This window comes from Hemiscyllium ocellatum, chromosome 8 (assembly GCF_020745735.1).
Source record: "Hemiscyllium ocellatum isolate sHemOce1 chromosome 8, sHemOce1.pat.X.cur, whole genome shotgun sequence".
In the NCBI taxonomy this organism is placed as follows: domain Eukaryota; kingdom Metazoa; phylum Chordata; class Chondrichthyes; order Orectolobiformes; family Hemiscylliidae; genus Hemiscyllium; species Hemiscyllium ocellatum.
In genome coordinates, this window is record NC_083408.1 from 53,789,261 (window position 1) to 53,801,710 (window position 12,450).

The window sequence follows — 12,450 nt, forward strand, 5'->3', positions numbered from 1 at the left end:
CTGACCCTCACCTGAGAATAAAAAAGTCTGTCAAAATATATTATTTAGTTCCCACATGTGGAATGTTCGATAGCACCTAGGGAATTGGATGCATCTACACCAGAAGGAAGGAAAAAGATGGAGGAGACAAAAAAAACTACAAAATAATAAATTTGTCCGATTTTGGTTTGAACCTTTGGAGTCATATGATGGGACAGGAAGAACTTAAGAGGAAGGGAAAGTTAGGAATAATAAAGCAGACAAAATTAAATTAGCTTTATTTCAGTGAAGTTACAAAAGCAAAATGTAACAATAATGCACATGTGGTTATTCTGTAGAATTTACAACTGTGTTATATACATGGCATTTAAGCCACCTATCAGTACAGTACTTTAGAGCTTTAGTTAAACCAAAACATACAAACTAGTCAGTGGCAGCAGGCAGACTGCTTTACTGTGAGAATAACTTTTGGAATTAGACCTTCTGTATAAAGATTACTCCAGAATAAGAATATTATACACACAGTGTGCAATGTCATAATTACTGACAAAAACACAACTGAATGGCATCAACAGCCATATTCAGTAAACAATTTATGGTTACAAGTTTATTTTTCTTTTTAAAAAGTTTCAAGAGAGTTCAGAGTACATTTTTAAAAACAGATTTAGTAGTGGTAACTTTATTCACTTGAAAAAAATAATAGCATTGTAGTGCAATTATCTTCAGAGTCCATTTATGAAGTTAGCTACTGCTGGTTATAAATTGGTATGTTGTAGAGCATACTAATAACACTGCTGCATTAGGTTTTCTGCAAATTCTGGCAAGAGGAGAGCAATTTTTTAAATGAAAAATGTATTCACATAAAATTACCTTTAACATTCCTACTAATCTAGTTGCATTTGTTTCCTTGGAGATCAAGTCCTTGTTAACAAGCCATTCCAAATCCTTAAGCTATCATAATAATACAGTAGAAATAGTTTTAAGACTTCAGATTTGTGAATGAGCAATTAAAGTGAGAATGGTAAAGTAAATGTTTAAAATTGTAAACATAGATTTAGAACACTAAATTTGGGATGTTCAAGTTAAATGTTAACACATCCACACATTGTTCTAAATGTTAGCCCTCTGTCATAACTGAAACATGCCAGATTAAATTAAGTCATAAGATTTATTTCTAAAACATTTCTTCCATTCATATTCCTTTGCTTGGTCTAGTTTAGTCAGCTTAATACTATACGCAGTTCCATAAACTGGTTTACAGCTCTTAGAAATTAGAAAAATTGGTCTTGAGCTGAATGCTGGGAGAAGTTTTCTCAGAACACTTGGACTGTCCAGCTGCTGTCTTTGCTTTGATGCTCTCCTGGTTACCTTTAACAGCACTTTCAAGTCTGGCTTTCATAGCTGGCGAAGTACCCATTAATGTTTGAAAAATGGATGGATACCGAGGGCCTATTTGCATCAGGTTCTGAAGGGCAAACTCATGTAAACTCTTGGCTGGATTTGGTGCTGTATTTAAAGCATTTTCATCCAAAAGACAAGATATCAGGATTGGTAGAAGCAAGACTACCAAATGGACTCCTGTAACATATGAACAAACAATTTAAATGAAGTTACACTAGAACTGAACCTGTATAAATATATGCAATGGTCAAGTTGAATTATTGTACAGCAAATGTATGCATGATCACCAAATGGGAGTGGAGTTTTAAAAATCTGCAATTTAGTTAACTAACTGAAGAGCTGAAGGCATCACGAGTGAACACTTCATTACATTCTGAACTCAAATGTTACATGTACACATTCAATATACAGTCAATTTTAAATAAAGCAATTACTATCTCGCTTTGAAAAACAGCTGAACTGCTAATGGAGCCTGACAGTTGTTGTCAGTATTCTGGCCAAACAGAAAATAAATCAGAATTTCTAACCAATTTAGAAAAAAGTGTGGAAGGATCGACACAGGATTAAAACAGGATCAAACTCAATTCTCATCTACTGTGTGGAGTTTGCACATTCTCTCTCTATCTGTGTGGGTTTCCTCTGGGTGTGCCGGTATCCTGCCACAATCCAAAAGATATGTAATTCAGGTGGGTTGGTCATGGTAAATTGCCCATAGTATTAGGTGCATTAGTCAGAGAGAAATAGGTCTGGGTGGGTTACTCTTTGGAGGGTCAGCGTGGACTTGGTGGGCCAAATGGCCTGTTTCCACACTGTAGGGAATCTAATCTAAAACTTCTAACACATTGTTTGGGCCGGAAAGCTGTTTCAGGGGCTGACAGATTTTAGAATAGCAGGACTCATCATCTTCAGAAACATTGGGGTGGGGGGTTGGGAGGAAGAGGGGGACGATACTTTTGAAGAAAGTTGTGCAATCTTTCTCTTTTCCATTCCCAGACAACTATTCAATGCGGACAAACTACATGATGATTTTCTATCTAGGTAGGAGCTCATGCTTCCCAGCAGCTAACAAAGGAGGATGCAAGCTTAGGACTTAAGCATTCATCCTCACAGCAGTGCAAAAAGAAACAAGGATAATGGCAGAATTAAAAATTGAGTTAATTAGTAAGGTCCCTCAGCTACAAACCGAACATAATTCTTAGCTGTTCCTGGAAGTGAACTGCAAAAGAGCACTCACTGTTTTGTTCATCAGCCAAGCTGATCAAAGTCTCCAAAGTCTTCAATCCTGCTTGCACAGCCTGCAATTCTGCACATGTGCTTGGCTTTTCTTTCTCCACTTCTCTCAATTTTTGTACAATTAGAATAGTCAGGGAGTGAATGTAAGGAGTAGATACTGCCCGGTTAGGATGCTGAAATATTGTCTGCAGTAGTTTGTAGCACTGCACAAGCACCTAAGATGAAAGGAGAACAATTTCTTAGAAACATGAGAGAAAAATGAAAGCATAAAGACTGAAAAACAAATCAGATTTTGCAAAATTTGAAATAGGACCTAACATATCACATTATAATGTATTTTACATTGAAATGTTAGCCTATTTAGGCTGAACTCTTATTTAGGTGTATCTTTTACCATATGAAAAACAGGTAGAGGTTGCTGCCTTGCGCCTTTCTATAGAAGGATACACTTTTAAGGTTCATCAGCAAAGGTGTCTGCTGATACCTTAATTTTATTCCTTGTTTTTGTTCTCAAGTTATTGACTCAGGCTTGGGTCACAGCATCATTTGTCCGAAGGTACCTTACCCAAAGCCAAAGGAGAGATTTATTAATCTGAGTGAAGGCAATTAGATCTCAAGGGACATCAAAGCCAAACCTGATTCTTCCTGATGTTTGCAAGTGTATTTTTCATTGTTTGGATAGTTCTTAATAGCAAGGTCTCTGACTTCATCACTATTTAGCTCATCACCAGTTAATTCACCAGATTAGAAACAAAACCTTTATTCTTCCTTATCTGTGTTTTTCAGTGCTGCATCATGTCATGTTTTAACAAATAAGTCATTCCATTAACGTGCGTGTGACATTTCATGAAGTTTTCTGACAACAAGCATTTCATGTTCTATGTCAATTAGTGCGTGAGCCCAAATATTAATTAGCTAAATTCAGAAACATGCTCCATTTTAAATTTGTTCAAAAATGTTCTCCCCTCTTCTGCTGAAAAGATTTACTTAGGTATTTTTCCAGAAGTATTTCAGTAACGCTATTGTGCATCAACCTGGATGATGATGCATTCAAAATATGAGGGGAATTACAGCCAAGACCAATGTCATTTTCCCCTAATATCTACATATGCATTTTTATTCAATGGTAACTGCATTGCAATAAGGACAGGAACTCCTGCTGGTTTCTGCTTACTCGAGGTCATTTTAGCATCCTAGCCCCTGGACCACTTTGGCATTTTGAATAGTTTAATGTAAGTTAAGATTCTGCAGTCACTCAGATGCAGATCAGTAGTAGGTTGAAGAAAATTGAAAACTTCCACCAAGAATGAATTCTATAAGGGAAATTATCTCCTATTATCATCATGAACATCGCAATTGATAAGCTGACTGAACACCAATTAGATTCAGTTCTGATATAATGCAAAAGTTCTGTTCTCATGCGATCTTGCATTATAAGAAAATCACGCATCAGCTGTGCCATTTAAACTGCTGGGTCCAGAATCACTTTATAACCAATACAGGTAAGGAAAGTTCATGTTCTACAAATAACGGTCTAAATTCTTCAATCACGTTAAAGCCAATTCACATTGAAGAAACACGCACTATAACACAACCGACTATCTGATCAAATTTTGGATCGAAGTAGATCAACGACAGCGCAGTTTATAAAATACAGAAAGATGCATTTTTGACAATGTTTACTTGATTTTAGCTATAAATCAAAGTAGATGAGCTATGTGCAAACATAGTTATCTGTCATCTCCATTGAGTTTAAATAAATTAAGTAAATCTTGCAGAATACTTACTACTGGGTTTTTAGAACTGAGAACTATTTTAAACCTGTTGATACATTCTTTTTCAAGGCACTGTACACAGGTGACCTCTGGACTTGCTGACATCAAGAAAACACTAATGGCAGTTAGCATGCTCACTTCATCCAGTTCTGACAGAGTCATTTCTACAAAAACAAAACATGCAAAATTTAGACAACGGGCTAAAAGAAAAGAATTTTATTCCCTTCAAATTAGAGAGAAGTTTGGGAGCTGGTGTTGAAGAGGAGGAAAAACTTACAATCTTTGTCACAACTTAGATCTTTGCTGTGTATGTCAAAATATTACTGTGCACAAGATGAGAACAGGTGACCTTATAGAAGTTTATAAAATCTTGATGGGCATAGATGGGTGAATAGCCAAGATCTTTTCTCCGGGGTAGTGGAGACCAAAACTAGAGAGCATAGCTTTAAGGTGAGGGGGAATGATTTAAAAAGGACCGAATGGGCAATCTTTCCACACAGAGGATGGTGCGTGTATAGAATGAGCTGCCAGAGGAAGTGCTGGTACAATTACATCTAGATGGGTAAATGAATAGGAAAGGTTGAGAGGGATGTGGTCCAAGTTCTGGCAAATGGGACTAGATGAGGTTATGATATCTGGTCGGCATGGTCCTTCCATTCATGGATTGACATGAACCAACTGAACGTCCAGCCTGACAGCACAGGCAGGAGGCAATTCCTTTGTGTAATAGGTACAGAATAGAGATACAGCAAATAATTCAAAGGTCTAAATAATAATCAAAAGGAAACTACAAGTCACAGCAATGTAGAAACAGATAAACCTTGAATTGAATCTACTCATCTAATATCAGATTACTGTTCTTGTACCCACTTTCATTTGAAGACACTGTTCATGCTCTCGACATTTCTGGGTCCAACCTCTAATGCAGGAGGCTTCAGAAGTGCACAGTAGACCATTAATACAGCTAAATTTCCGGTGTGAGACAGCTAGGGAAAGCCAAGTCATGCTGCCTTCTTATCTTCAGTAGTAACTGCATATTCTGGTTTTTTGAAGAGGCAACGAAGAGGATTGATGAGAACAGAGAGGTGGATGTGATCTATATGGACTTCAATACGGTGCTTGACAAGGTTCCTCATGGCACACTGGTCAGCAAGATTAGATCTCATAGAATACAGGGAAAACAAGCCCTGTGGATACTGAACTGGCTCAAAGCTAGAAGGCAGAGGGTGGTGGTGTAGTTTGCTTTTCAGACTTGGGGATATGGACTTTAGAATTGGTGTTGGTTGGCTCCGTTGTGGAGTACTGTCCATGTACAATTGTGTGTGCTGTGAGGGGAAGTGATGGAGACAAAAAACATGGTGCTGGAGAAGCACAGCAGGTCAGGCAGCATCAGAGAAGCAGAAGAATCAACATTTTGGGCATAAGCCCTTCATCGGGGGGAGCACAAAAGGGCTGAGATCTAAATGGAAGGGGGTGGGGGTAGTGGAAGACAGCTTGGAAGGATGAGGCATTCTTCTTCCAGGCGTTAGGTAGCTTGAATTTGGCAGTGGAGGATCACTCCACATCCGGCAGAGATTCTCCTGCACCTCCGAACACCTCAACTACTGTATCCGTTGTCTCGATGTGGTCTCCTCTACATTGGAGAGGCAGGACACCAACTTGTGGAACGGTTAAGAGAATATGTCCAGGACACGTGCACCCAACAATCCCACCACCCTGTGGCCGACCACATCACCGAGGACATGCAAGTCCTGGGCCTTGTCCACTGCCATATCCAAGCCACCTGACGCCTGGAGGAGGAAAGCTTCATCTTCTGCCTTGGGACCCTACAACCACACAGCATCAATGTCGATTTCACTAGTTTCCTTATCTTCCCTCCCCCCACCTTATCTCAGATCCAACCCTCCAACTCGGCACTGCCTGCTTGAACTGTCTATCTGTCTTCCTTCCCCTCCTCTCTGACCAATCACCATCACCTCCCCAGCTACCTTCCATATCAGGAAAAGAAGGTAACTTGAAAATATAATAACTTACCTCGGGAGTTCAGTGTTCTTCATCTGTTCAGCGACATTTAGAGTGCAAGAAGCGACAGCCAGGACCAGAGGCCCGATGGGAAATAACTTTAAAACATAAAAACTTACCTTAGCGGAGTGAACACGGAGTAGAAACAGGCATGGGACTGCTGGGTAAGTGAGGCTCTTAAAGGAACAGCAGAGGGAGAGCCACAGCCACAGAGAGAGGACTGCTGGGTATATATTTGGACAGCGGCTGAATCCTGAGACACTACACGTGTAGGGTCTCCCACCTGCCCTTCTTCTTGAACCAAAAGAAAGGAGTCGCGTGTGTTGCTAAGCTAAGGCATTTCAATTGATAGTTCTTGTGTATCATGATTGATTAAAAGTTTATTATTAGTTGTTTCGTTGAATAAAACCATAGAGAAGTACTAGAAATTATTTAACTCATAAATTAAATAAATAGAGATGGCTGGACAGGTGATGTGCTGTAGCTGTACGATGTGGGAGCTGGCTGATCCCATTGTGAACGGCAGTGACCACATCTGCAGCAGTGTTGGTTACTGGAAGAACTCCGGATCAGAATTGATGATCTGGAATCTGAGCTTCAAACACTGCTACACATCCGGGAGGGGGAAGAGTTATCTGGACGCTTTTTTTTCCAGGTAATTAAGATTAAGTAATTCAAATATAGTTAGTGATCAGGGACAACAGGGTGGGACTGTAAGTGAGGCAGGCAGGGGGATTCTGAGTTCTGGAGAGGAGGAGCCTTAGCCCTTGACCTTGACGAAGAGGTAGGAGATTATTGCTCCCTGCATGGACAAGAGAAAGGACTATGGACAGGATGAGCCAGCTGACCACAGCACCATGGTGCAGAAGGCCATTCAAGAGGGGGAGCAAAAAGACGAATAGTTGTTATAAGGGATTCTATAATTCAGGGGACAGATAACATCTCCAACTGGCTTGAAAGGATATTGGAGGGAGAAGATGCAGTTGTTGTGATCCACATTAGCACTAATAACATAGGCAAGGCGAGGAAGGAGGACTTGTTTGGGGAGTATCAAACACTAGGAAGGAAATTGAAAGACAGGTCCTCGAGGGTCATAATCTCTGGATTACTGCCCGACCTGCGTGCTAATTGGCAGAGGGATAAGAAAATTAGGGAAGTAAACACGTGCCTAAGAGATTGGGGTGGGAAAGAGGGATTCCATTTCATGGGACATTGGCACCAGTTTTGGAACAGGAGTGATCTGTACCGATAGGACGGTCTCCACCTGAACCGATCTGGAACCAGTGTTCTGGCGAAAAGGATAAATAGGGGGGGTCACTAGGACTTTAAACTTGAGAGTCGGGGGGGGGGGGGGATAGAGTGGGTGGGGAAGGGAAAAGGAAAGCAACAGGGACTAGAGTCAAGTAGAAAGATAAGCAGCATGTTAGCATATGTGCAGGGTTGAAGTTCAACGCAAACTAGGAATGAAGCAAAAAGCAAGCATAACCTAGGACATATTAGAGATGTTGGAAATCATGAAGGTGAGAAAATTAGCATTAAGATGCTTTTACCTGAATGCTCATAGTATTCGTAAAAAAGTAGATGAATTAACAGCACAAATCATCGTCAATGATTATGATGTAGTAGGCATCACAGAAACATGGTTGCAGGGGTTCAGGATTGGCAGTTAAACATCCAAGGATTTACAAGTTATCGAAAAGACAGAGGTGGGCAGAGGACTCGGGGTTTCCTTGTTAGTTAAGAATGAAATTAAATCTATGGCACTGAATGACATAGGGTCAGATGATGTAGAGTCTGTGTGGGTGGAGTTGAGGAACCACAAAGGCAAAAAAATTATAATGGGAGTTATGTACAAACCTCCCAGCATTGGTCAGGACCAGGGCGCAAGATGTACCAGGAAATAGGTCGGAAAGGCATGGTCACGATGATTATGTGGGACTTCAATATGCAAATGGTCTGGGTAAATAATGTTGCCAGTAGATCCAAAGGAAGGAAATTCATGGAATGCTTACAGGATGGCTTTTTTGGAACAGCTTGTGATGGAACCCACAGGGAGCAAGCTATCCTGGACTTAGTGCTATGTAATGAGCCAGACTTTATAAAATACCTTAAAGTAAAGGAACACTTAGGAGGCAGCAATCGTAATATGGCACAGTTCAACCTGCACTTTGAAAGAGAGGAGGCAAAATCAGATGTAAAGCTGTCACATTTAAACAAAGGTAATTACAGGGGCATGAGAGAGGAACTGATGAAAATTGAATGGAAGCAGACCCTAGTGGGGAAGACCGTTGAGCAACAATGGCAGGAGCTTCTGGATGTAATTCAGGACGCAGTACAGAGGTTCATTCCAAAGAAAAGAATTATCCGGGGGGGGGGGGGGGGGGGGACGGGGGGGGGACGCAGATTAGACAGCCATGGCTGACAAAGGAAATCAGGAAATGTATCAAAGGAAATGAGAACCTATAAAGTGGCCCAGAGCACTGGGAAATCAGAAGATTGGGAAGACTACAAAAAACAAACAGAGGATAACAAAAGAGAGAAATAAGCAAGGAGAGGATCAAATATGAAGGTAAACAGGCCAGTAATATTAGAAATGATAGTAAAAGTTTTCCATTACATAAGAAACAAATGAGAGGCAAAAAGTAGAAATTGAGCCATTCCAAATTGATGCAGGCAGGCTAGTGATGGTAGATAAGGAAATAGTTGAAGAACTTAACAAGTACTTTGTGTCAGTCTTCACAATGGAAGACATGAATCATAGCCAAACAATTAAGGAGAGTCAGGGGCAGAGTTAAGTATGGTAGCCATTACAAAAGAGAAATTGCTAGAAAAGCTCAAAAAGTCTAAAAATTGATAAATCTCCTTGCCCCGGTGGGCTACATCCTAGAGTTCTGAGGGAGGTGGCTGAGGAAATAGCGGAGGCATTGGTTGTGATATTTCAAAAGTTACTGGAGTCAGGGAAAGTCCCAGATGATTGGAAAATCACCATTGTAACTCCCTTGTTCAAGAAAGGATCAAGACAAAAGATGGAAAATTATAAGCCAATTAGCCTAACCTCAGTTATAGGTAAAATTCTAGAATCCATTGTTAAGGATGAGATTTCTAAATTCTTGGAAATGCAGATCATATTAAAACAAGTCAGCATGGATTTAGTAAGGGGAGATCGTGCCTGAATTCTTTGAAGAGGTAACAAGTAGGTTAGACGACAGAAACACAGTGGATGTTATCTGTCTAGACTTCCAAAGGCCTTTAATAAGGTGCTGTGGAGTAAGGGGAGGGCCTCTGGTGTTTGAGAAGAGCTACTGACATGGATTGAGGATTGGCTGTCTGACAGAAAGCAGAGAGTTGGGATAAAAGGTTCTCTTTGGAAAGGCAGCAGTTGACAAGTGGCGTCCTGCAGGGTTCAGTGTTGGGGCCACAGTTGTTCACTTTAATATATTAGTGATCTGGATGAAGGGATTGGGGGCATTCTGGCAAAGTTTGCCGATGATACGAAGTTAGGCAGAACACGCAGGTAGTTCTGAGGAAGTGGGGAGGCTACAGAAAGATTTTGACAGTTTAGGGAGTGGTCCAGGAAATGGCTGATGAAATTCAACATGAGCAAGTGAGAGGTCTTGCACTTTGGAAAAAAAATACAGAAATGGACTAATTTCTAAACGGTGAGAAAATTCATAAAGCCAAAATACAAAGGGATCTGGGAGCGCTAGTCCAGGATTCTCTATAAGTTGACTTGCAGGTTGAGTCCGTGGTTAAGAAAGTAAATGCAATGTTGTCATTTATCTCAAGAGGGTTGGAATATAAAAGCAGTGATGTACTTCTGAGACTTCATAAAACTCTAGTTAGACCCTATTTAGAATACTGTGTCCAATTCTGGGCCCCACACCTCAGGAAGGACATACTGGCACTGGAACATGTCCAGCAGAGATTCACACGGAAGATCTCTGGAATGGTAGGCCTAACATGATGAATGGCTGAGGATTTGGAATTGTATTCATTAGTGTTTAGAAAATTGAGGGGAGATGTAATAGAAACTTACAAGATAATGCATGGCTTAGAAAGGGTGGACGCTGGGAATTTTTTTCCGTTGGCGGGGAGACTAGGATCAGTGAGCACACCCCCTTGAATTAGAGGGGGTCAAGTTAGAACACAAATGAGGAGACATTTCTTCAGCCAAAGAGTGGTGGGGATCTTGGAATTCATTGTTACGGAGTGCAGTGGAGGCCGGGTCGTTACACGTCTTCAAGGCAGAGATTGATAAATTCTTGATCTCGCAAGGAATTAAAGAACTCCGGGGAGAGTGAGGGTAAGTGGAGTTGAAATGCTCATCAGTCATGATTGAATGGCGGAATGGACTCGATGGGCTAAATTGCCTTTCTTCCACTCATATGTCTTATGCTGCCTGACTGGCTGTACTGTTCCAAGCACCTCACTTTTTGACTCTGATCTCCAGCATCTGCAGTCCTTACTTTCTCCGTGGAAGTAATGGAGCTAAGTCAAGTATTCTGGTGGCTTACAGTGGGGGTGGGGGTGTGTGGAGGTGGTGGTAGTGTCTGTAACAGTAACTGTGGTGTAAGTTTTGTTCTTGGCCAGGAGTTAGGAATAAGTTATAATTCTGCAAACATTTCCATTAAAAGTGTCAGAACCAACCACAGTCTCTCAGTCTCACCTTTTTTTTTGGAGATTCCAGATACTGTGTAATGGACCATCAGAAGTTCTAACTTTCTGGGAAATTCTCAAATAGTCAGCTGCATTGGGACCTCTGCATTACTCTGATGTTTATCTTCCCATCTATATTATTTTAACATGTTTTTGTAAAAGCAGAGATTTGTACAAAATGTAAACAATTTATCTTTTCCTATAATAGAATTTGGTGCATTTATCAGAGATACAAAGCAGATACCCGTCAAAAGCATCAAATGGAAAGGAAGTTACAAATGGGAATAGCTATTGTAAGTCTACGAAGCAAACCTGAGCAAATAAATTTTCAACACTAAAATTAGGATACAAGTATGAATCTAGTTAACTGAAAGCTTCATTTAAATAAAAAATTGGACACATTGGCTAGGAATCCAAAACGTTTCACAAACTCCCTGCAAAAGTCCTTATTGTGTTTTTGGGTTAATCTTCCTTTTATGATTCAGCTGCACAGACTCTCCCAGATAAGTAAGCTTACCTAACTCTGACCTCCTGAACATCCCTCATATTTATTGTTCCACTACTGATCAGCTACTGTGGACTAAAGGTCTGGAGTTAATTTTCTAAACTGCCATCTCTCCATATCTCTCTTGACTCTTTAAACCCAACTTTGTTACAAACTTTAGGTCACCTGCCTCTGAAGTTCCTGATGTGGCTCTGTGTCAAACTTTGTTTGACAATGTTCTTGTGCAGCACCTTCACATATTTAACAATGTTTAGACTGCTATACAAATACAAGATCTTAATATATAACAATGTCTTGCAGGATTGTAAGGACATCATATACATACAAGTTCTTGTGGTTAATGATGAGAAACTGCTTTTTCTCTTAACAAGTTGAAATATTCTTGCAAGAAAATACAATATCTGTTTAATGTTTAGAGTTTAACAAAAAATCCTGCTACCTGGATTCCAAAATTCTAAAATCGTTGCAAGAGCACTGCGGAGAAGCCTGGTCCATGCAACATGGCTCTTCTCTGCTCGAGCCATAGGAGAGGAGACAACAGCCTTTAACGCCTGCAGCGCTGCACCAACTGTTAAAGATGTACAACCATCAAGTGTCTTGATTGCAGTTTCTTTAATGACTCCAGTGATAAGGTAAAGGATGGTGGGAAGAACAGAAATGCTCCCTGTAACAAATCAAAATAATTGGAGCATGTCCAATGATCTGAAAAATGCGTACAAAATCAAGTTTCTATTAAACCTTTAAAAGAATTGATTGTATATTTTTGAAAACCATTTCTTCAAAAGTTCTTCTTTGGCTCAAAGAACTAATGGTGGAGACTGCCCCAGGTTCCGAACAAATATTCTAAATCTGGCTGATTGCTTGCACATGAGTGTAACC

General features: G+C 40.3%; 1 protein-coding gene across 3 annotated transcripts in view; it reads right to left on the bottom strand.

Annotated features, from left to right (window-relative positions):
* Positions 1–308: 308 nt before the first annotated feature.
* heatr5a (HEAT repeat containing 5a) overlaps positions 309–12,450 on the bottom strand; it is a 132,799-nt gene continuing 120,657 nt past the window's right edge. For all 3 annotated transcript variants that reach the window (XM_060829040.1, XM_060829038.1, XM_060829039.1), the window contains 4 exons: positions 12,011–12,235; positions 4,401–4,552; positions 2,615–2,828; positions 309–1,557 (listed from right to left, as the gene is read on the bottom strand). In XM_060829040.1, coding sequence (XP_060685023.1) covers positions 1,244–1,557; positions 2,615–2,828; positions 4,401–4,552; positions 12,011–12,235 — 905 coding nt within the window. In that variant the 3' untranslated portion in view covers positions 309–1,243. The remainder of the gene's footprint in view (positions 1,558–2,614; positions 2,829–4,400; positions 4,553–12,010; positions 12,236–12,450) is intronic.